Source organism: Rhamphochromis sp. 'chilingali' (assembly GCF_963969265.1).
Source record: "Rhamphochromis sp. 'chilingali' genome assembly, chromosome: 5".
In the NCBI taxonomy this organism is placed as follows: domain Eukaryota; kingdom Metazoa; phylum Chordata; class Actinopteri; order Cichliformes; family Cichlidae; genus Rhamphochromis; species Rhamphochromis sp. 'chilingali'.
Window position 1 is genome coordinate 18,512,110 of NC_137932.1, and position 21,897 is coordinate 18,534,006.

The window sequence follows — 21,897 nt, forward strand, 5'->3', positions numbered from 1 at the left end:
CACAATGCATTGGTTTGGATTAAATTATCTAATATTATGCAATAAGGTACAAAGTAGTCATCGTAATATGTTAATAAACAGTTTTGAAGGGGACATTGCTACCAAGCACTGCCTATTAAACTAGGTTTATACACAGATATGCAAATATAGGAAAGCAAATAAACACCAGACTGTAGAATTAAAGATATTTAAAAAGTTAACAGGTATAATTTGAAGTTGGCCTTAAATCTTGTGTGATCCCCCCCCCCCCCCCCCCCCCCCACAGACTAAGTACAGAATACAAATACTATTTCCAACAATCCATAACAAGGCTACACTTACTATCACTCACTATTAATAATATCAGGGAGAGTCTAGTAGCACTTGATAATTCAACAAAGGAAAAACTCATGAAAATATAAAATCTAACAGTTACATTCATAATTCAATTAAAATTTTAATGAGCAAAAATATAAAATAAATAAATGCAGGTATTGCAGTATGGGATAGTAAAGATTTAATCAATGTTTAGGAGAGATGGGAAGTCTTATTTCCATGTATTTGTTGAATTTATTTATATTTTATGTCTTTTATTTTATTCAAATCATCATTAGTTAAGATTTTAAAAGATTTTTAGATTTTAAAACTATTTTAACATGATAGATTAATTAAAAATATACGACACTGACTCAAACAGCCCCCGCCGGTGGATGAGAGCAGTTAACAGGTGAGCTGCTTTTCGTCCTGTTTATTCATCCCCGTGACGTCAGCAGCCATCGCCGACTCCCCCTCACCATGACAACAGCAGATTTCCAGCACAGTCGAAGGACGAACTGTAAGCTCCGCGGCTCTACGGTTACAGCTGGTTGTTCAGCCTAGCAGTGGCGTTAAACGATATTAACAGGGATATATTTAATGTAGGAAGGCCGTCTGTGCCGGGAAGGAGTTTCATGAGCGGGAGGCCAGCCGGAGGCAGAGGGAGACGCCGTCTGACTGTGTGATCAACAACATGGCTCTGCTTCAGCATCCCCGGCTGCTGCTCGCCTGTGTAGGGCTGCTGCTGCTGCTCACCTTTGGCAGCATCGACGCTCGATCTTCGCCTATATCGGACTTGAAATCCAAAATATCCGGGGTGGAGGAGCTCTTGGAGGAATTCCGCAAACAGCTGCAGCAGGACCAGACCTACAGGACAGGTGAAGTGATGGACTCCTGCGTGGGCGACTTCAGTGCCGCGGGGGATCGCATCATCCGGGCCAAGGACTCCATCGAGCAAGGAGCCACCTTCCTGCTGGCCCCGGACAGGGTGTACACCAGGAAGGACTGTGTGCACGCCTGCTGCTCCCAGCCTCACTGCACAGTTGCGGTGCTTCACGAGGACCAAAGGCAGCCCGGGGACAGTCTCCGCTGCTACCTGTTTAACTGCACCTACAGGAGTAAGAATGTGTGCGCCTTCTCGGCTCAGAAAGGCTTCACGACATACAGCCGGACTCCCAACACAACGCAGGGACACCTCCCTGTTTCATCTAGCGACTCAGCCCGGAGGCCCGGAGAAGAAGCTCCTGATGAGGATGATGCAGGTGGGAGACCCTGCAGACACACGCAGTGTTAGTTACTGGTGTTTTATAACTGTTTTATAACTGATAGGTTATTTAGAAAATGATAGGATGTCCATGCCTTCATGTATGTTTAAGTAAAATTGATGGAGCAATAGAAAATAGCATGTTTGCTAATGGTTGCTGAAAAAGTTATTATTCATTAGGATGTTTTTCCTGTTATGACAGCAATTATTTCTTGAATTATGATGTTATAATTAGATCACCGATGATCATATTGGATGGGCTTTTGTAATCTTCTATATGAGGTGTTATAAGCTAAGATACCAAAAGTAATTTATTAATTTTCCTCAGGTTTGTGGCAAAAACCTTATTTGGGTAATTTTCTGTCACTTTACTGTATTTTTTTATTTAATCCCACCAGGAAACCCTGCTGTTAAAACAGGATAAAAACTTTTCTGTCAGCTTTGTAACAGCTGACAGAAACTGACTTTAACAGCAGAACCAGCCTTTAGCACCTGCTTCTTATCCAGATAATGCAGTAGAGAGGATTAATGATTTGCCTCATAGGTTTGTAGCCTTGCCCTCCTGAGAATAGAAGCAGATGTTTTTGTGAGGGGCTTTGGGCGTGAGCAATGGAATTAAAAGGATATATGTGAATAAAAAACAAAAAATATCTAATCATGTTTTAGCCTGCGATAGAATCAAACATGATTTAATGTGAAAATTGGATGAAGAGAGTAAATAAAGAGGCATGTAGAGGACACTTTCCATCTACCTGTGCTTGATGTTGCAGACGTGGATGAGCCTCCTCGCAGTGACGCTGGACAGGATGTGGTTATCCAGCTGCCCACAGATTGGGCTGTGCTGGATGGCCGTGACAGCGTGGACGACCACGGGATCCGCCGCTATGAGTGGAGTCTGATTAAAGGAGACACAGCCATCAATATGAAGGTCAGCATGTGCCTTAGTCAATACAGTCTATACAGGTGTAGATGAAAGCCTCTAACTATGGCGGTGACAAAGGATTAGACTAAAGATCCACATATATACATCTCTATTGTTCTCTCCTTCAGGTGTCTCTGATGTTTTCATTTGCAATATGAATACCCAGAAAGCTAAATGCGTTTGGGTATTTTCATTAGTTAAGTCAACAGAGTGGCTTGTGTGCAGAGATCAACACAAATAAAGAGCTTATTATTTCTAAACTGCCCTTAGGTAAGCAGCAATACAAGACACTGTCCTGTGGTTATAACATTAAAGAGATTTTAAACACCCTGCACAGCTTTTCCTGTTCTTATGTAAATATTAAAACCACTAATTTTCTGTATTTTCTACCTTTAACAGAAAATAGCTCCCAATGAAAACAATTGGCAGGAAAGTACAGAACCATGTTGACACAGTGCTCATTACAGAGCAACTCTCTGTTCATAGCAGGTTGCACAACTCTTAAAAATTATGTATGGCAACAGTAATATAATATAATGTAATATAATATAAAACTCATGGGCCAAGTTATGGAAAATATTATTTGGTCTAAAAATCTCTGCAGTATACTCTAATATGAAATCTAAGAACCTAGGTATGGGGAAAATGAAACAATTGGAAGATAAACTAGTGGGTGATGCTGTCAGAAGATGTCCAGTCTCAGCATTTTATAGGTTATTCTGCTCTGCTAATTTTGCTTTTAATGCTTGGGGGGGGGGGGGGGGGGGGGGGGGGGGGGGAGTGATTCTGACTGCAGCACAATGGCATAAAAATAACAATAGTACAGAAATATCAAATGATGTCAGATACAAAACTCTGCAGCTAAAAATAACACACAAAATCAAAATCATCAAGGCTAAGGAGAAACAACACAACACTTATTACTATGTATATGTATTGTATATCCTGCCCTGGTACAGATTTTTATTGATAAGATAATAGATAGACCTTACGTAGACCTTATTAGCTTAAAGTAGAAAATAAATTTTGTCAAAATCAAATAAAAATAAATTCAATAAAGTGAAATAATTACATTTAATATGTAATGTTGTAAGATCTAACAACAAAAAATATGTCCAATTCAAAAATGCAAAATGCTAAAAACATGTAGGAAGCCAAAAAAAACATGTAATATAAACAGCATAGTAAAGATCAGATGGCGTCAGTATGACTGTAAGTGTTGTGATTGTGCAAAGATAAAATAAAGCGTTAGCATGAGAGAGTAGATTTTCTCTGCTACACAGATGTGGTGCATTGCTAGGATTGATTGCATGTGGTATGGAACATTTCCTGTATCTGTTCTTGTGCCAGTGGAGCTGAGCCAGTCTGTCAGAGAAGTAAGTAGGATGGATGTATGATCCATGATGCATATACTGCTACATGTTTAAAACCCAGTGCGGTTTTACAGAAGTCCTCACTAGGTGTTTTTTTAATTTGGCAAAACAAAAGTCTAGAAGTTGATTGCTTCAGAGATGTATTTTTTGTTTGTGCTCTAAAGTCAACACATCCAGGTTTGCTGAAGATCAGTGGCCTCCAGGAAGGAGTCTACACGTTTCAGATGACAGTCACTGACACGGCGGGACAGAAGAGCTCCGATAACATCTCTGTCACCGTACTGGCTCCAAAACACCAAGCAGAAGGTAATGAATCACCAAAACTTCCATCTATGTTCTGCAACTTCCTTTGTGCTGCACTGATTACCGCTAAAGGGTGCGTGACTTGTGACATATTCCTTTACCATTTAAGAGAGAAGATGTGTAGTTACTGTATTCTTATCTGTGCCCACAGTATGTACCGGTCACTGCTCAAACTACCAATTTAAGTGTGATGACGGTTGCTGTATTGACATCACCTATGCCTGCGATGGGAAGCAGCACTGTCCAGACCGCTCAGACGAAGACTTCTGCCCAAACTGTAGGAAACACCTAGTACTCACTTTGTTGGAGCTGGAAGACGAATCCAATTTTCATTTCTATTAAAGTTTTTAATGATTATGCATACTAGATAAAATTAATTAATTTCAGTACAAAACTCTTTTCTCTTATAAATCAAGAACGACACTTTCTTATATGGCAGTGTGCTTCTGAACAAGCCCGAACTCACTCAGGTTTCAGCTGAAGCCAGCATGACTAAAAAGACAGCCGTTGGTCAATTAACCTGTAAAAAGTATGTGTTATGCTAATGTACAGCTGTCTTAAAAGATCAAATTTACAACCAGTGAGTAAAATAGCTGTTATTATATTTATGTGATGAGTGGATAATAGAAGTCTTTTGTAAGGCTGAAATTATTTGAGTCATTTCATCAATATAAATGCTAGCAAAAATCCATAAACATACCTTCCCTTAAGCGATGGCTTCTTTTGTTTTTTTCTAGTCGATGGCAGCCGAAAGTCAGTGACCCACGCTGTGGACCTGCCCAGCCCTCAGCGGCCTGTCGCTCAGACAAAGAAAGCTGAAGACGACTCCATGCTCCCGACTGGAGCCAGAAAGACCATCACACCGCAAGACACAAGCAAGGCGGCTCCTTCTCAAAGTGCCAGTGAGCAGGAAGCTTCAGTCAGTCAAGGTAGAGAGGTCAAAGTCCTTGTAAAAGCATGTAAAACCACTCTGAAGGCATCTTAAAATTGTCATTTTAATGTTCTCGGGGATATAAAAGCAGCAAATATAGAATCACTACTCAGATAAGATTTTTTTAAAAGCACTTAAATTAAAGTGAGGTTTAAAAAGATGTTTTCTCCCACAACTTGTACTTCGGCAGCACCAACTCAAAGTTTCACAGGAGTGTGGCTTGATTGATGGCTCAGTCCATAGTGCCAACATGATCGACATCTTGGTTCATCCCACCAGACCAATGATAAGGATGCTTTCCTACATCTTTACTATGACGTTCAGATATGCCTGCCAGCACACGGTTAACATACTGTGAAAGTCTTTTGCGGACATGCCTCAGTACAATTCAATTGGCTCATAAATCACCAGACTGCCTGTTGATTGGCTCTCAAGGAAGGCCGTAGTTCTCCCATAAATTTCTATTCGGGGTTCTTTGAGTGCCTTGGCTCTCTCCTATAACGTCTCTGGTGGTGTTCATGCTCCAAGGTACTTGGAAAAACACTTATTTAAAAGGAGCCTTTGTACAAGATGCAGAGATATAAAGTGAAGTTGAAATAGGGACAGGGTTCGCTCCATCATGATAACCACTGTAAACCACAAGATGGTGCCGCAAGTCCAACATAAGAAATTCCATTAAAGCAAAAATTAACCAACTGTTAACACAACATCTGTACAGAGTTCATGTTAGTAATTAGTTAAGAGTTTCAGGAATATTTAGCATTAATACTGGTTGGGCTGGACGTCTGCACTAAAACTAGAGCCAGTCGTTTGTCACAGCCAGCGGTCTGGCTCCAGTAAAACAGTATGTAAGCCAAGTTTGATTGGCCAACTGCTAGCCTGTTCTTAAAAGTGATGCTGAAGTTATTAGTTCACCTGTAAAGCAAGCAGGGTCAACAAAATACTAATAGTTATTTCTTTTCTTTCTATTTTTACAATAATGAAGCTTTTTTTTTTTTTAGCAAAATAAAGAAGCTATTCTTAGCAGCATGGACAGCAGAAAGGAAGGCAACCTTTGTTGTCCAGGGCTAGACACTGAAATAAAAAACATATGGACTATAAAGCTTATTTTGGAGGAAATATAAAGTACAACCTATTTTCTGAAGAAATAGGTTGGCATGTGTTATCACAGAGGTCGTTTTATGGCGTAGTCCCAGCCTCCAACGAGGCAACGCCACGACTGAGACAGTGTGCAGCCAAAACCTTTATAGATGAAAGCCCATGTCTACAGTGTACTCAGCTATCGCATTATTAGACAGATTTAGGCAATTAATATAAAATGGTGATGTTAACTGTGTTTAAAGCACTTTAGTCACACTTTGGAGCATTTCTTCATTGCAGTCTGTTTAGGAAAGGAGAAACAGAAGAATATGAAAATGTAGGATACAGGAATTTGTGTCATTGGTGCAGAATCCCCTTTGTGAAGAGACCAAGAGGGTTTGGTGTGTCTGGGTACTGAAGCAGATGGAGCCTGTAGGCAGCCACTGAGTCATGGCACGGAGCTCAAAATGCTGGCAAAGCCACAGGGCCACTCTGCGGTCCCTGGGAAAGCAGCTCTTTGCCTGCATCCACTCTGAGTGCTGGAACAAAGCTCCTCTGTCCGCTCTGCCATCCGATCCCTGAATGTCACTGACCACACTGCTGTTTTACTATAGATATTTTGTGCTCAAGGTGGATTCTCAGGAGTCTTTTCTTCATTTGACAAATGCACGTCCAAGTTCTTAGGAAACTAAGATGATACCTCATTGTTTAGTGCTCAAAGTCAAAAGGAAAAATAGTTAATCCACTGTTGTGTAGAGGGCTTTGACCTTTGCACTCAAGGTGGATGATGACATTGGATGATATCTTAAGTCGCTGGTAGAAGGGCTCGAAGTAATCTTAGATGTCCGTATCACTTTATCTCTTTATTTAGACACAAAGTCCAAGCAACAGTCCTACAGCCAAGCTTGTTTGATGTCCGATATCAAACATAGAAAAGCTGCAGATTGTCAACAGCAGTCTTTTGGTCACCCTTCATTTCTTTATCTTTTGCTAGAAAAACAAGAAATGCATGCACACATGGAAATACAGTATATAAAGCAAAACAGAGTTCGTACCTTTATTCTTCTACACAGCTCAAACTCCCTTAGATAAACTTTATTGTAATTTCTGTAAATAGTCTTCAGGAGTAGTTCTCTAAGCTTCATGAAGGACATCCAAAGCTGTTTTTTGGATGTTGACCCTCTTTTGTTCTGTTCTCTGTCAAGATAATCCCACGCTGCTTCAATGATGTTGAGGTCCGGGCACTGTGAAGACCAAGTCATAACTGATGGTGTTCCATTGTGTGTTTTTCTGTCAAGCTACGCTTTTATTGAATTGGCAGTAAAAAGACTGAATCTAAATACTTTCATTTTGGATTTATCACTCCATCAGAAATGTTGCCACTGACTTTTATCCCAGTTTCTGTGTAATATGGGATACATCAGCCTTTTCTCCCTGTTTCCCTTCCTTAAGAATGGCTTCTTCACAGCCACCTTAGCACTGAGACCATTTCTGATGAGGCTCAGTGAACAGTAGTAGTGCCCCTCTATGCTTAATTATTAATATGTCAGTATTAAGTTGTTTAAGTAGAAAATACACTGAAAATAGTCAGATACAGTCATTTTCGCTGTTTCCGAATTCACCCAAAGATGTAAAGTCAGGGTTATTCGAGTGGTGTGCCATTCTATTAATATGGCAGTATGTTTAATACTGTAACAGTATCTCTTTATTACATAATAGTATTTAATATTGATTATTCAATGCTAAAATCAATTTACCTGAATCCATTTGTAGGACAAATGTTGAAGAGTTTGATATTAAAATTGTAACACCAGCTACGAAAGGCTGTATTAAATATGTACTTCATCTTCCTGCCTCGACCTGAGTGTTCAACTTTGAGCTGTTGATTTTTTTCAACTCGATGTGACAAATGAGGGATCAGCACAGTGAAACTGAGGACACTACTGTTAGCCTTCCTGTCTCTAATAATTAGCATACATTCCAAAATAAACTCATTTTGTTGTATTCATTATGATCTGAAGCTGGTGACTGAGCCCATAAAATTGTTTACTGAGGTCACAGATCAAGGGCACATAGGACTGTTACCACTGACTTCTACACAACTGGAAGTCTTCTGCCAGCCGGAGGAGTCTCCCCATGCTGGCCACTAAAGAGGATATTGCTTTTTTACTACTGTCTCTGAACAGGTGTCATTGCTGTGCAAGAATCATTTAAATGTGTTAAATATAAAGGCCGTGTCTTGTTCCTTTAGACCCATGTGCTGCTGCTCCAGTTGTGGGACCCTGTAAAGGCACCTTCCCACGGTGGTACTACGACCAAAATGTGGGAGAGTGCAAACACTTCCTGTATGGAGGCTGCCAGGGAAACCACAACAACTTCCTCCAGGAGTTGGACTGTGTCAGTGAATGCATACAAAAAAGTGAGAGCCCACCTTACATTCATTTTGATTGATTTATTTTGTAGTAAGATTGACTTTATTATGTACGAACACCTTTTAGGTCCAGCTTTCAGACCTGCCAGTGTGGCTCCTCCAGTCACCAAGCAGACTGAGATAGGTATATTCATCCAAAGAATCAAACACATGTCAATAATTCAGTGTTGTGAGTCAGCCGTTTTCTCATCTAAGCGGTTTTATTTTTTAAGCTTCCCCTAAAGCCACCCAGAGCCAAGCAGTGAGTGACGCCCCCATCTCCAAACCATTTCCAGTCATGGGAGGACACCCAGTCCCAGAGTCAGGTGAGACCCAGAGCTTCTGTCTGCTTTTTGTGGCTCTTCCCTCTCTATCCGATGACCTTTTCTGAATGGGGCGCATTTCTTTCTCCAGGTGCCATCCTTCCTCTGGCACTTGGCCTAATCATCACTGCCCTGCTGCTGCTCATGATCAGCTGTCGTCTCAGGCTCGTCCGCCACAAACTGAAGAAAGCGCGTCCCCTCACTACAGAGGAGTCAGATTACCTCATTAATGGCATGTACCTGTAGCCAATCAGAGACCCGAGAAAAGAACCATCAGAGCCCGATCCAGGACGTTCTGAATTTGCACTCTGCATTTCTTCGATGTCTCTTAATTTATCCTCGTTTCCTGTTAGAAAGATCCAAAGCTCTGCTGCCGTGAACGTTGCCGAACACCTCCACACCGATCCCCTCTGACTGGCACTGTATATCAGCTGCTGATAGATTCAGCGAACATACTGAGATGCTTGTGAATTCATACTTATGTCCTAAGAAAATCACTGATGGAATATCAGCGTTTCTCCTTTACTTCTGATACAGATACTAAAATAGACACTTGTCTTATCTATTACAACTGATTAATTAAACACTGGTTACTTTGAGACAAACATGTTCATTTTACTGCACAAAACATGCGCTATTTCTGCCTCTGTGCGACTTTAATGTGCCATATTTTTGCTGTGTGTTTTAATCCCATTAAATTGCTGTACGGCAGACACAAAAAGCATCGAGTGCCTGTTACAGTCCTATAGGACCTGATTTTTTTCATGTACATAAACACATATACACACTTTTGCAATGGTGGATGTTCATGTCAAACATAATCAGAGTCTAATCATGTGGTCAGCATATGTGAGCGAGAAAGCTTCAGACTCTGTTAAATGCTGTTTCAGGTCCTTTTTTCTTCCTGCTGGTTCTTTAGGATGTCAGTGAGAGCAGATATTCCAAATTTGGTCACATCAGCCACACGGACATTCATGGGTCTGAGGACAGAAACCCAACCCACCTGTCAAACCTTCTGTTTATGGCCTGTAGCTATTCAGAAAAACAGAGTGTACTTAATTTGTCCCCAAAGGTCAGGCAGCCAAAATATTCAACACAGCCTGTAATAAAATATTTGCATAAACAGAAAAATAAAGCAGTGTTTCTCAGACTGTAGAGCATAGAGTCACAGTAGGTGGGGTGTGAGTGAGTTTGGTAAAGTGTGAAGTTTAATGAACATTATTTTTTTAATGAAAAATTAAACACTCGAAGCTTTGCTCATGAGCTTTTCTGCTGACCTTTAGTCCCCTGAATTTAAGCATAGTCTGTTTTAAAGCCAAGTATGCCAAATAAAAATAATAAGCATTATTTTGAACTATGAATCATATGAAGCTACTCTTGCTAAGTCAAAAATGTTATATTATGCGGCTGGAAATTATGATATGTTTCCTTTAAAGTTTGCCAGAATCATATAAAACTATAGCAAAGTCTTTTGGTGAATTTCTAGTCCTGTATGATTTTGTTGCGTATTTTTCTCTAATAAGGCAACATAATTGGAGTGTATTCCATATATCTATATATATATTTATTTTGATAAATGTATTCCCCCAAAGTGCTGTCTTTCATGTAACATATTAAAGTTTATTATATAATTAAAAAGTACCGGGGTTATATATGTTAACAACAGGATTTGCCAAAACGATTTTATTTAGAGATGATCATCATATCTGTAGAGATTCGTCTCTCCCTCTTGTATTTCTGGAATTTTGATAATCAAACATTTAGTCCATTGTGTCAAGAAAAAATAGTTTAAAATCATTTTGCTTTACAACCAACTTTTCATTACTTTGTCGCAGTGTAGGGTTTGGCGTGAAGAAAACTGGATTTCTATCACAGCCCTGTCTTTTTTACTGATGGTGTGCCGAGCCAGTTCCACCTTGGTTCTTTTAGAGAATCAGCATATATTTCAACAAGTATAGTGACTCGACTGTTGATGGAGAAGAGAACTTGAAGGCTGAATCTGTTAATCTTTTTTTTCTATCGAGGTATGCCCAGCCATTTTGTGTCTTCTATTGTGGCTGTACATGGAACTGATTCTAGATTTAGTACCAACTTACTCACTCATCTGCTCCGTTATTAGGTACACCTGTTCAGCTGCTCCTTATTGCAAATCAGCCAATCACTGCAAGCAACTCAGTGGATTTAGGAATTTTGATGTGGTCAGGACAACACTTCTGAGGTTCAAACTGAGCATCACAACGGGGAAGAAAGGCCATTAAAGTGACTTTGAATGTAGCATGTTTGCTGGTGACTGATGGGCTCATCCAAGTATTTCAGGAACTGCTGATCTGGGAGTTTCCCCAAACCACCATCTCTAGGGTTTAGAGAATGGTCTGAAAAACAAACTATCCAGTGAGCAGCAATTCTCTGGGTAGAAATGCATTGTGATATCAGAGAATGGCCAGACTGCTTTGACCTGAAAAGAAGGCAATAGCAACTCCAATAACCACTCATTACACCCCCGGTATCTCTGAATCACACATTGAAGCAAATGGACTATATCAGCAGACCATTCTGGGTGCCACTACTGTCAGCTAAGAACAGAAAACTGATGCTACAGTTGGCAGAGACTCATCACAATTAGTCAATAGAATACTCTAAAAGCATACCTGATGCTCACCAGTGCTTTATGTAATATTGTAGGGTCTACCTTACAATATAAAGTGCCTTGAGGCAACTGTTGTTGTGATTTGGCGCTCTATGAATAAATCGTATTGAATAGATGTGATGAGTCTTGATTACTGCCGTCACATTTGAATGAAAGCATGGCTCTATCCTGCCTCGTATCAAAGCTTCAGGCTGCTGGTGGTGGCGTAATGATGTTGAAGATGTTTTCTTCTATTGAGGTTCTTCTATTCAAACACCACAGCATACCCGAATATGGTTTGTGATCATCTTCATCCCTTTGAACCACCTCCTTCAAGCAGAATAACACACCGTGTCACAAATCATCTCAAACTGGTTTCTTGAACATGATTTGCATGTCCTCAATAGTCACCAGTTCCTAATCCAATAGAACACCTTTGATATGTGGTGAAACAGGTGATTCACACCATGGATGCGTGACCGTGCGATGCTATCAGTTTAAAATCTTTGATTAGTGTTTCCAGCACCTCGTTGAATCCAAAGAATTAAGTTATCTCTGAAGGAAAACCCAGGATTAGTAAGGTGTACCTAACACTGTGTCTAGCAAGTGCAAATAAGACTTGTACAAAACAGATTCAATAACAAAAGGCAGACAAAAACATAAGCATCTCTTTATTTTTATGCCATTCCAGCAACTGTGAAAGCCAAATATAATCCATCACTCAGATCACCCAAAATAAAATGTGCTTTTTTTTTTAATTTCATGATTTTTTTTTTCCATCAAGAAAACAGACATTCATTTGCTTTATATTGTTGGAGTTTATTTTGGCAAAGCAGTGACTTTCCCCATTTAGTGTCAGTCACCAGAGGAGCCTGCACAAATTGTTAATGGAAACCAGCGGCAGAAAGCAACACATCAAAGTGGAAAGCACAGCCTGTATGTGCGTGCGTATGTGTCGGTGTCATTAGTGCTCTGCTCCCTTCGGAGTATGTTCGGTACGATCCGATACTTATTTTACGTGCTGCACATGAAAACAGGATGTGTGTGTGTGTGTGTGTGTGGTGGGGGTTTACATCAGGCTTTGTGTGTTAATTTATGTGTGTGTTTGTGTTCTTAACACTGATGCCACGGGAAGAAAGCTGACACTTTAGCAGAGAAGTCTACAGTTTTTATGATCCACACACACAGAGACTGTAGCTAGGTGATTTATCTAACAGGCTCAGGCGTTCTTCGTCTTGGTTGTCCGGGGTTCCTCCTGCATTCAGCTTTGATGCTGCTGAAATGTAATGCTGTGAAAAATGTTTGACTGCAAATCAAATGGTGAAACCACAAAAAGAAAAAAGAAAAAAACTAAAAATCCAGCGGTTAAAACGAACACAAACCAAAAAGGATGCAGACCTGGAAAACAAAAACAATAAATCTCTCTCCGATATTTCTGTGCAGAGCGTCAAGCAGTCTTTCCTCGCAGCCCCTCGGGGCCGTCATCAAATGTGAAACTCTAGTCCGTTGTTAGAATTAAACAAACAAACAAACAAACAAAAAAAGAGCACGTTTGTTATGCTTTGAACAAAATGTCAAGGGCTGTCTGACCCATTCCAAGTTTTCTCCAGGTTCAAACTTAAAAGGTGGATTCTGGACTGCGTTCCTCTTCAAAGTTCATCCCTGTGAGAAACACATTTTAAATATTAGAACACACAAAAATTGAGGCAAGGTGCAAGAAAAACAAGCAGAAATCTTGCTGTCATGCAAACAGAGTTAAAAGAGAAGACCGCATGCAACATGTTAAGATAAAACGTCATTAGAAAAGTTGTTTTCATCTTTCAAAGATTATCAGATAAAGTAGTTGAGTTGAAGTTGGGTAATAAGCTTCCAAATTGGCAAAGCAGTCATGCTCCTGAAACCAATCATGTGCCTTCAACCTGCTGTGATTTCAGCTCATTCCCTCATGTTTGAAACAGAGCAGAGTGCATTAATCAGGCAGCTTTTATTGAGACCAATTTAGAGCTACGGGGGTTAAAAGAAGATGAAGGAAACGTGCAGCTAGTTGGTATGGTATGGAAGAAGCAAAAAAATGTCAACAAGCAGCAAAATGCAGCCCCTTGTGATCCATTGCCTTGCTCCAAGCCACACCATTTCACCTTTGCCACTGTGAGAAGGAGAGAGGGGGAAGGAGAGGGACAAGGAAGTCACTTCCACCTGGACCACTGCTTGTCTTTGTCTGTTAAAGGCACATAAATCACCCCCATCAAGGGCTTCATTTTGGTGCTGCCATCCTCCATCTTGTCATATTGCTCCAGCATCTGATTTCCCCCCGCCGGACCTACGGGCAGAATCAGCCGCCCGCCGGGCTTCAACTGGTCCAGAAGCTGAGGGAGGCAGAAGGGAGAGGCAGCGGTGGACAGCAAGTCAGCTTTAAAAATACATTCCAGGGATTCTATTTAGATACAGTCATACTGGATCAGATATAAAAACACACTAAATTAAATATGAAGCAGGTTTACAGTTTAGGTATCCAGCCTTTGTTGTAAAGTAAAGGGTAACAATGTGCTCAGCAGAATTCAGAGACACTCACAGCTTGGGGAACGGTGGGTGCAGCTGCGCCAACGTGGATGGCATCATACGGCGCCTCCTCAGTGTAGCCCAATCGCCCGTCTCCCACTGAAACAGCAGCAGAACGTCAGTCACAAGCTGTCGCACTGAAAACACTGATGGATGTCCTCACAGGGTGGGACGAGACACATTACTTGGCCAATGCTGCATCTGACATTTATAACAATTTACCTGATCTGAGAAGCCAGAAATAGCCGAGTAATGCTGATAAAACTGCATCTCAATATTAGTATATTTCAGTATTTTAGGGCTGGGAGTTACTTTCATATCACAGATTGCTTTTGTTTATTTACATTTATAGACTCAAAGGGTGTCTCTAATTTTACTTTGCCATTAAATATCATTAGTTGTGTTTTACCTAATCAATCAGCAGACAAATCTTTTTTTGGTCTGCTTCTTTTTATCTCCCAGTTGCGAGTATTTTGTTTTACCCGTATGTGCCGTTATTAACAGACTAAATACAGAAAGATTTCAGAATAAGGTCTGAAATCCAGGCTGCCCATCTATCAGACTCCACTAGTCGCTGCTGGCAACTGGCAACAGTTGTGCAACATAAAACAATGAAATCAGACTCATGGCAGAGCAGCTTCTGCAAACCTGAATCATGTGCATGCCATTTCTTCAGACCGAGTAAAAGCAAAACAGCTGCGCTGATGGTGAAAACCTGCAGAGGCCTAACCACAGAAAACCGATTAGGAATCCAAAAGAGAACTGATAAAGAATGCGACCAAGAAAACATAAATCAACAAAGGCACTGCTATTAATAAAACCGACAACCACCTGTAATCACATACAGTAAAAAGTGATTTACGAAATGGAAGACGAAACAGAGAAATGAAAAAATAAGCATCACTGCTCTTATTAATCCCCTCACTGAACTGCTCTTGAACCCCCCTTCAGAGGAGGTAAAAGTCCTCACTGCTCAATTATTTAGAGCTGCACGCTGTTTACTGACTGCTGCCTTTTTCTCCACCGGGGAACATTAAACTGTCTGCTGTTCGGTCGGATCAAGGAAGCAGCAGCCCTTCCTCAAAACCCACAAACGTCTGCTGAAAAAACAAAGATATAAAGCTTTCATCCGCGATGTCTTACCTATTAGCTTGACTCGGCCCGATGTTATCAAACTGGGGTCATCTTTCTTCACGTTGTTTATAGAATCATCTACCAGCTCTTTGATGTGATCGATTCCTATAACTTTCCCTTTAGGACCTACCTGTAAAGCGCAGAGGGATGAAGAGAGTGTGGGGGGCGCGCTCAGTTCAATCACGACGTTCACAATGTTCAACGCAGTCAATCTGATTGATTTTCATCGATTGGTTGACATATTAGTGGATCAATCAGCTCAATTAATCAACAATGCCACCAAAGAGAAGTCGTTTGTGTTTACCCGTCGCGTGTGTGGCTCACCATTCGTGCGAAGCAAACCGACAGGATCCCACTGCCGGAGCCGACGTCCAGAGCCTTCGCTCCCTCATACAACTGGTCATGTAGAAGCTCCAGGGCATAGGCGTGCTGGGGAGGCAAAACGAGACAATAGCATTTCAACCCATCACTCACACAGCACAGGCTAACACACGGTAATCCCAGCGCAGGCCATCTGTGAGGCTTGTTTCAGTTTTTCATGCTTAAAGTGGACCTATCCTGCTCATCCTCAGCTCTATATTTATTATTCTTGTAGCTTTGTACGATTCCTTCTGTCTGAAACAAGCCGTTTTAGCTCCTCTCCCAAGTCGAGATGATACTAATAGAAAAGGGCTATAAGAGGCTGCTGCCATGATTTACTGCCACAGACGCCATAAAGTTTCACGCGACCTTCCTGGGAACTACAGGTGTAAATGATTAGTTCTGCAAAAAAATAAATAACAATAAAAATAAATGAACAAAAACCTCAATAAAAAGCTAACATCTGGGAAACATCGTTCTCTGTGACATCATCCAGAACAAAAAGTAGAATAAAAACAAACAAACAAAAGAAAACCCTGGGCATGTTTAATGGGCATCTCCCGTGCCATCAACAGCAGCAAATAAGGAAAAACATAACGGATCCACTTTAAGCTTCTATTACTCGACTGAAACATGCCAACAATGAGCACAAATGCACAAAACTGTGAGGATTTGGTTAACTGCTACTGTTATCTACTAAAAATAGATGATTAGGAATGACTGAATGGGACCAAGCTTCACAATAACAACAACAAAACCATTCAAAGCTGTGATTCACAGGGAGCAGAAATGTCTGAAAGTCTTTAAAGTCCTACCATGTGTGGGGCGCTGATGGTCGCTTGATAGCCTTTTGGTTAAAAGACAGGAAGTAGGTTTGGTTAGTTTGAATCTCAGATCTCCATGCGGCGATGCGCGAGCGAGTACACAAGCAGACGTACCTATTGACTGCGGCGAGTCCATGTAAGGGTGAAGCCTAGTGAAATGTGCTCGGTCTGTGACAAGCATGACTTCGTAGACCTTGTCAGATTTAATAATGCCATTTTCTGAGGAGGCAAAAAGAACATGGTATATATATATATATATATATATATATATATATATATATATTACATAATCCCGCAGCAGAATCAGACAGACAAAAAGAATGAAGGAGGACACAATATAGAGATATGAGACAGCAAATTCACAACAATAAACTACTTTTACTAGTACATAGCCTCATTTTTCCAAATCATGAACAGGACTGCTCTAACAAACTACTGGATTTTCATATTTTTGCATCACTGCAGTAAAGTATAGTAATTTATCAGGTATTTATTATTCTTCCTGGCTCAGAACAAAGTTTCAAGGGGGTGACTACACATCTAAGTACAAGCAGTCCACACAAAGTTAAAGCAAAACATCTGTGTTGCCTTACTCCAGGGAAATACGAGTATTTTCTGTTATTTCTGACCATTAAGATGCATAAACACATGCTTCATGCTTAAGTGAATTAAGCAATTATTCTTATCAGTCTGGTGATTTTAATTTGAGGGAAGGCCAAAACCCTTGTTTATATGGAAGACAAACACGCTTTATCAACCCATTAGGCATGTATGATCGTGTTTTTCAAAAAATATACCAAAGATGATCAGGAGAAAAAAGTAAAGAAATAAATCAGGATTACTGGCAAAATTACAATTATTTTGGTCAACACCAAGATCACTCACACATGTCTGGATGTTTGGAGCCATCGTGGGAAAATTTTTCTAATTTGGTGTTTTAAGGCAGAAATTAATGTTTACATGATGAAATGTGCAACGTGAAGGCTCAGCTCACTGCGTCCGTTTAGCTATAAACAGACGTCAGAGCAGGGAAAACTGTGGTTGTCGCACTGTGGGACCCAAAGCCTCTGCATTGGGGTTTGTACAACCAGGTGACAATTGCAAGGCAAAAGTAAGATGATGTTTTCTTATGCTTTCAGCTGCTCCTTTTAGGTGTTGCCTGAGCGAATCAGGTCCCTCCATCTCCATCCCTGGTTATGAAAATTTTTCAGTAAAATTCAACTAATTTAAGTGAAATTTAAGTAAAATTCAACTTGGATCTTGTTTTTAAGAAAGAAGTGGGGTAAAGTATACACCATGTTACATGAGAGCCAACCAGGACCAGAAAGACAGGTCATGTTTCTCCCATATCAGCTTGTCTTCATTGGCCCCTTCATTGGTTTCTGAAAGTAGAATGGGAGGCAGAGCCTTCCAATATGAGCTCCCAGTTTGGCTTCAAGAGACAGACACCCTTCTTTACTTTTAAGGTTGGACTTAAAGCTTTCCTTTTTGACAAAACAGAGTTAGGGCTGGATCAGAGGAGCCTGAACCAATCCTTAATTATGCTGCAATAAGCTTGAGCTGAAAGGAGAGTTCCTATGACGCACTGAGCATTTCTTCTCGGGGAAGATAAGATGAAGGAAGATGAGAATGTGCATGATGACGATGAAGTTGCAAACCAAAGGAAAAAAAAGCAAAGAAAATCAAAGTAAGCATTTTTTTTGACTACTGTCAAAGAAGAAAATGCAGAAATTGCAGCCTAAACACAGGCTGTGACCCATATGTGCTGACCAGTATGTGTGCAGCAGAGAAACACCAAAGCTTACAGACAGGCCACCAAAGAAACAAACAAAAAAGCTTCGTGAAGAAGCGTCTTCACAATAATCCCTCCTAACGGGATCCTTTAGCAGTGAGTGCCAGAGGCAGGAAAAAGCCAACGACAGCCGGCTCTGCTGTCATCACCAACTCCCCTCACCCTCTGATCCATGAGCCACTTTAGGATACATTACACAGAAACAAGCTGCCAGGCGAACATCTACAACTAATATCTAATGGCTCATTTCAAGCCACGATCCTCCCATCCTTAATTATTCACCAAGCAAACACTCCAACTTCACACTGTTTCTAAAATTGAAACCCACAAGGTGAACAACTTAGAGGCATGCTTCACATTTCCTAGAGCACAGGACTAGTTGCTGAACTTTAAAGATGAATGAGTCATTCAGCATCAAACCAATAACCTTCTGACCGGTCCTGAGCGCTGACCAGGAGGACAGAGACAATGAAGAACTCAGGAATTAGCATGCGTCCTGCGTGTGACCTGCTTAAATGCAGCTTACGCAAACTCAGGTTAACTTCAAGCCATTCATGTGTCTAAATGGGTCAGTGTCCAGTTAAGTGGAGCGAGTAATGACCACACAGGTAAAACTTTACACTGAGCTGACTTCAGTTTGCACCAGACTAATACAAAATGTATTTTTTGTACAGATTCACTAAAAAAAGGGTTTTAATGCTAAGGCTAATTCAGTTAATTTGATGTAATTATCATTAAAAGGAACGTTTTCTTTACAGCAAACACCCCAAAATAACAAGCAAGTACATAGACTTTGGTTAGGTAAGGTAATCCTGACTCTTTTTATATGTTGTTGCTTTTTATGCTTCTATTTCCAGTAAGTGTTCCCAGTTAAATTCATAACACCATTAATATGGACTAAAGCCATATTAATATCACCAGGTGCAAGTTTTTGTTAATAATGAAACTTATCATCATGTACAATAATGAGTCCTGCAGCAGTTATAGAAACAAAAAATTAGCTGATGACTCAGTTATCATCAGGCTTCTTGAAGGTAAGGAGCTGGATCATTTCAAAAGTGAAAAGACATGATTTTTTTACGAAAAGGTCAACAGTCACACCACCAACACTTATCAAGGTGTCGAGCTACAAATATTTGGGTGTTTTTCTTGACAACAAGCTTGGTTTTGCAGAGGTTAAGGCTTGAAAAGGTCCAGCTAGAGCTCGGCATGTAAGCAAAATTTAATGTTAATGAGAATTTTGGCTTCCAAAGCTTATTAAAACAAGACAATTGCAATAAACGAATCACCGCGTCTTCTTCTGTTCCGCAGTAATTATGTCCTTTGTTTCCATCCATAAAAGCCCAAATCCACTGCCCAGCAGCCTGTGGCGTTTTTAGTTTAATTCACATTAATTAATTCAACTGAAAACAAATAAATGAAAGTTCAAGAAAAGAAAATTACTTAAAAGGTTGTAGGGGTTTTTTCCCCCCAAGTATGAACCTTTAATTGGGCGTAGTTTTAATCGTGAAAAGGTTTTCCTTTCATGAATTTGTCAGTTTTCATTTGAGTTTTTATTTTATTTTATTGTTTGTTTGTGTTTTTATATATAAAACAATGGTTTCATTGTTGCAGCAAAGATAATGGAGTAATGGAAAGCTGTGTGGACTCATTTATGAACCCAGAAATATGTCAGGGGTGTTCCTACAGATTCAGAAATGTTGGCACCGGCTTCGGTCTCTTTAACTAGGATTTGATTTGCTCATGCCTAAATTTTTTTTAGTTTATAACACTGACACAAGAGGAGCTGGAAGTGTTCAAAACTTCAAATTGTCCTTTTCTGTCTGGCTTTTTCACTGAGAATGCTTTATAGACATTAATGTTATTTACTTCATTTATTTTAACTAATATTTTCCATCCTCTTTGGCTTATCCTTATCAGGGTCACAGATTGGGAGGGGTGCAATTCTGCTGATTTTTTTTTTTTTTTAAGCACTGCATGAGTTTATTTGTATTCACTGATTAGTCTGTTCCTTTTTCTAGATTTATTTCTATTTTATGATCTAACCAGGGCCTTTTTTTAAATATTTACTTCATTATTTAATCTATTTTGTAATTGTTTTATTATTTTATCTGCTTTAATGTTGTTGTACCTATTATATTATTTATTTTGTTGATGTTTCATGGGTTTTTCTCTTTTTCTGTCTCATCTACACTCTAAACTGACCATATCTCAGCTGCTACTTTAGCACTTCTGCGCGTTTTGCACACTTGGTATAATTGCTTCCCCCTTTCCTGTTATCAGTTTTGTTGTAGTCGTGTTTACCGTTTTTTCCCTGCATATTACAAATAAAAACCCAAAGACGTTTTGGCCATCCATCAAAGGAAAGTTACCAGGGTCGTGATTAAAAAAATATTTTTCAACGATATTGCTACTAATAACCAAATAAAAGAAACATGCACAAACTTGTATTAAACAACCCCAGAACGACTGTTTGGAGTCAGAAAACCCCTGGTTTACTGTTCCTTTGTGAAGCACATTTCCCCTGCAAGGCCCAAACCACAGAGCTTTCGGCCAAAAGCTTAAAGCTTGTAATGATATGCTGAGCTGCAAAGCTTATAAATAGCCCTGGGAGATAACCTTATACCAGAAGTGGACTCTCTGGTCTACAGAAATGCATGTGGGAAACATGCCTGCGCAGAGCTGTCAGTGACTAAGTTTCGCGCTACCTCATGACAGCATGATTGAACCATGTGGGATTGATGGGATCGATCGTAGTAGCACTGAGTCACTGCTCCCACCGCAGCTGTGACACAGCAAGCTGCCATTTTCACTCACCCACCGATACGAACTGAGCTTTTGCATGCATAGCTGTCACTGCAATTCAGCGTGAAAGTGGACGACACACGGGCAGCCGTTAGTGGATGTGGGCAGGGCCGCTGCCGTTTGGCTTTCAGCGTCCCAAATGACGCACATAGAGCTAGCAGGCTAAGCTACCTTCGCCGAAAAGCTCTAGCTGCACAAAAATCCCTTGACTGCAAACAAAGGAGAGGTCATTTGAGTGTTAAGAGTTGGCTTGGTTATTTGCAAACGCAGCAAGGGATGCATCTTTACCTTGCGTGAATTGGGAAAGGGGTGGAGAGAGTTGCTGCTAGGTCAACAACAACATACCACATAGCTTAGCAACCAGCCAGCTTCTGTGCTAACCTTAAACGTCCAAACTAAACCATTTACAGGCGACGCACCTGCAAAAGCGTCGCTGCCACCGCCGCCGCTTTTTTTAGAAAAACATGCAGACTCACTGCGGAGGTTGTTGACGAGCTCTGCGTGGCTGGCTCCTCCTGATTTCCAGGCCATTATTAAGCAGACTTTGCGGAGTAAGTAGACAGCAGCTGTCAGTGCCGCGCCTGCGCCGACCGTTTTGCCGATGAAGCTGACAACCTCCAGAGCGGACGGCGGAGCGGCGGATACGTCACCGGCCATCCGATTGATTTTTATTATTTTTTTTGTTGTTTTGTTTACGGCGAGTCCCCCTTTCAGACACACCCCACCACACACACAGCACTACCCTTTAATTCATAAAAGTTGATCTGTTTTATAAGATATGTGTCCAAGCACGGTGTTTGATGCAAGGGCAAAGCCACATTCCGCACTGTGCTTAACGCAGATTTGCCGCAGTTAGGACAGGTAGCGGCCGCTAGGTGGCGGGAAATAGCAAACAAT

The 21,897-nt window shown here is 40.6% G+C and overlaps 2 protein-coding genes across 5 annotated transcripts; one reads left to right on the plus strand and one right to left on the minus strand.

The window, feature by feature from the left end:
• Positions 1–781: 781 nt before the first annotated feature.
• Positions 782–10,480, plus strand: lrp11 (low density lipoprotein receptor-related protein 11). The gene is made up of 9 exons (XM_080883003.1): positions 782–1,556; positions 2,329–2,486; positions 4,018–4,159; positions 4,308–4,433; positions 4,894–5,085; positions 8,419–8,586; positions 8,666–8,722; positions 8,811–8,903; positions 8,992–10,480. The coding sequence occupies exons 1-9, from the start codon at positions 989–991 to the stop codon at positions 9,144–9,146; spliced, it is 1,659 nt and encodes a 552-aa protein (XP_080739129.1). The 5' UTR covers positions 782–988; the 3' UTR covers positions 9,147–10,480.
• Positions 10,481–12,180: 1,700 nt separating this feature from the next.
• pcmt (protein-L-isoaspartate (D-aspartate) O-methyltransferase) lies at positions 12,181–21,620 on the minus strand. 4 transcript variants are annotated; one of them, XM_080882174.1, is made up of 8 exons: positions 21,477–21,620; positions 16,518–16,622; positions 16,395–16,426; positions 15,544–15,648; positions 15,229–15,349; positions 14,099–14,184; positions 13,723–13,892; positions 12,181–13,188 (listed from the first exon to the last, which is right to left on the minus strand). In XM_080882174.1, exons 1-8 carry the CDS (start codon positions 21,529–21,531, stop codon positions 13,176–13,178), a joined length of 687 nt encoding a protein of 228 aa, XP_080738300.1. In that variant the 5' UTR covers positions 21,532–21,620; the 3' UTR covers positions 12,181–13,175. The 4 variants fall into 4 exon arrangements, with proteins under 4 accessions (XP_080738300.1, XP_080738301.1, XP_080738299.1 ...); XM_080882175.1 differs by having other exon boundaries at positions 13,665–13,892; XM_080882173.1 differs by having other exon boundaries at positions 13,665–13,892; positions 21,420–21,574.
• Between the last annotated feature and the right edge of the window lie 277 nt (positions 21,621–21,897).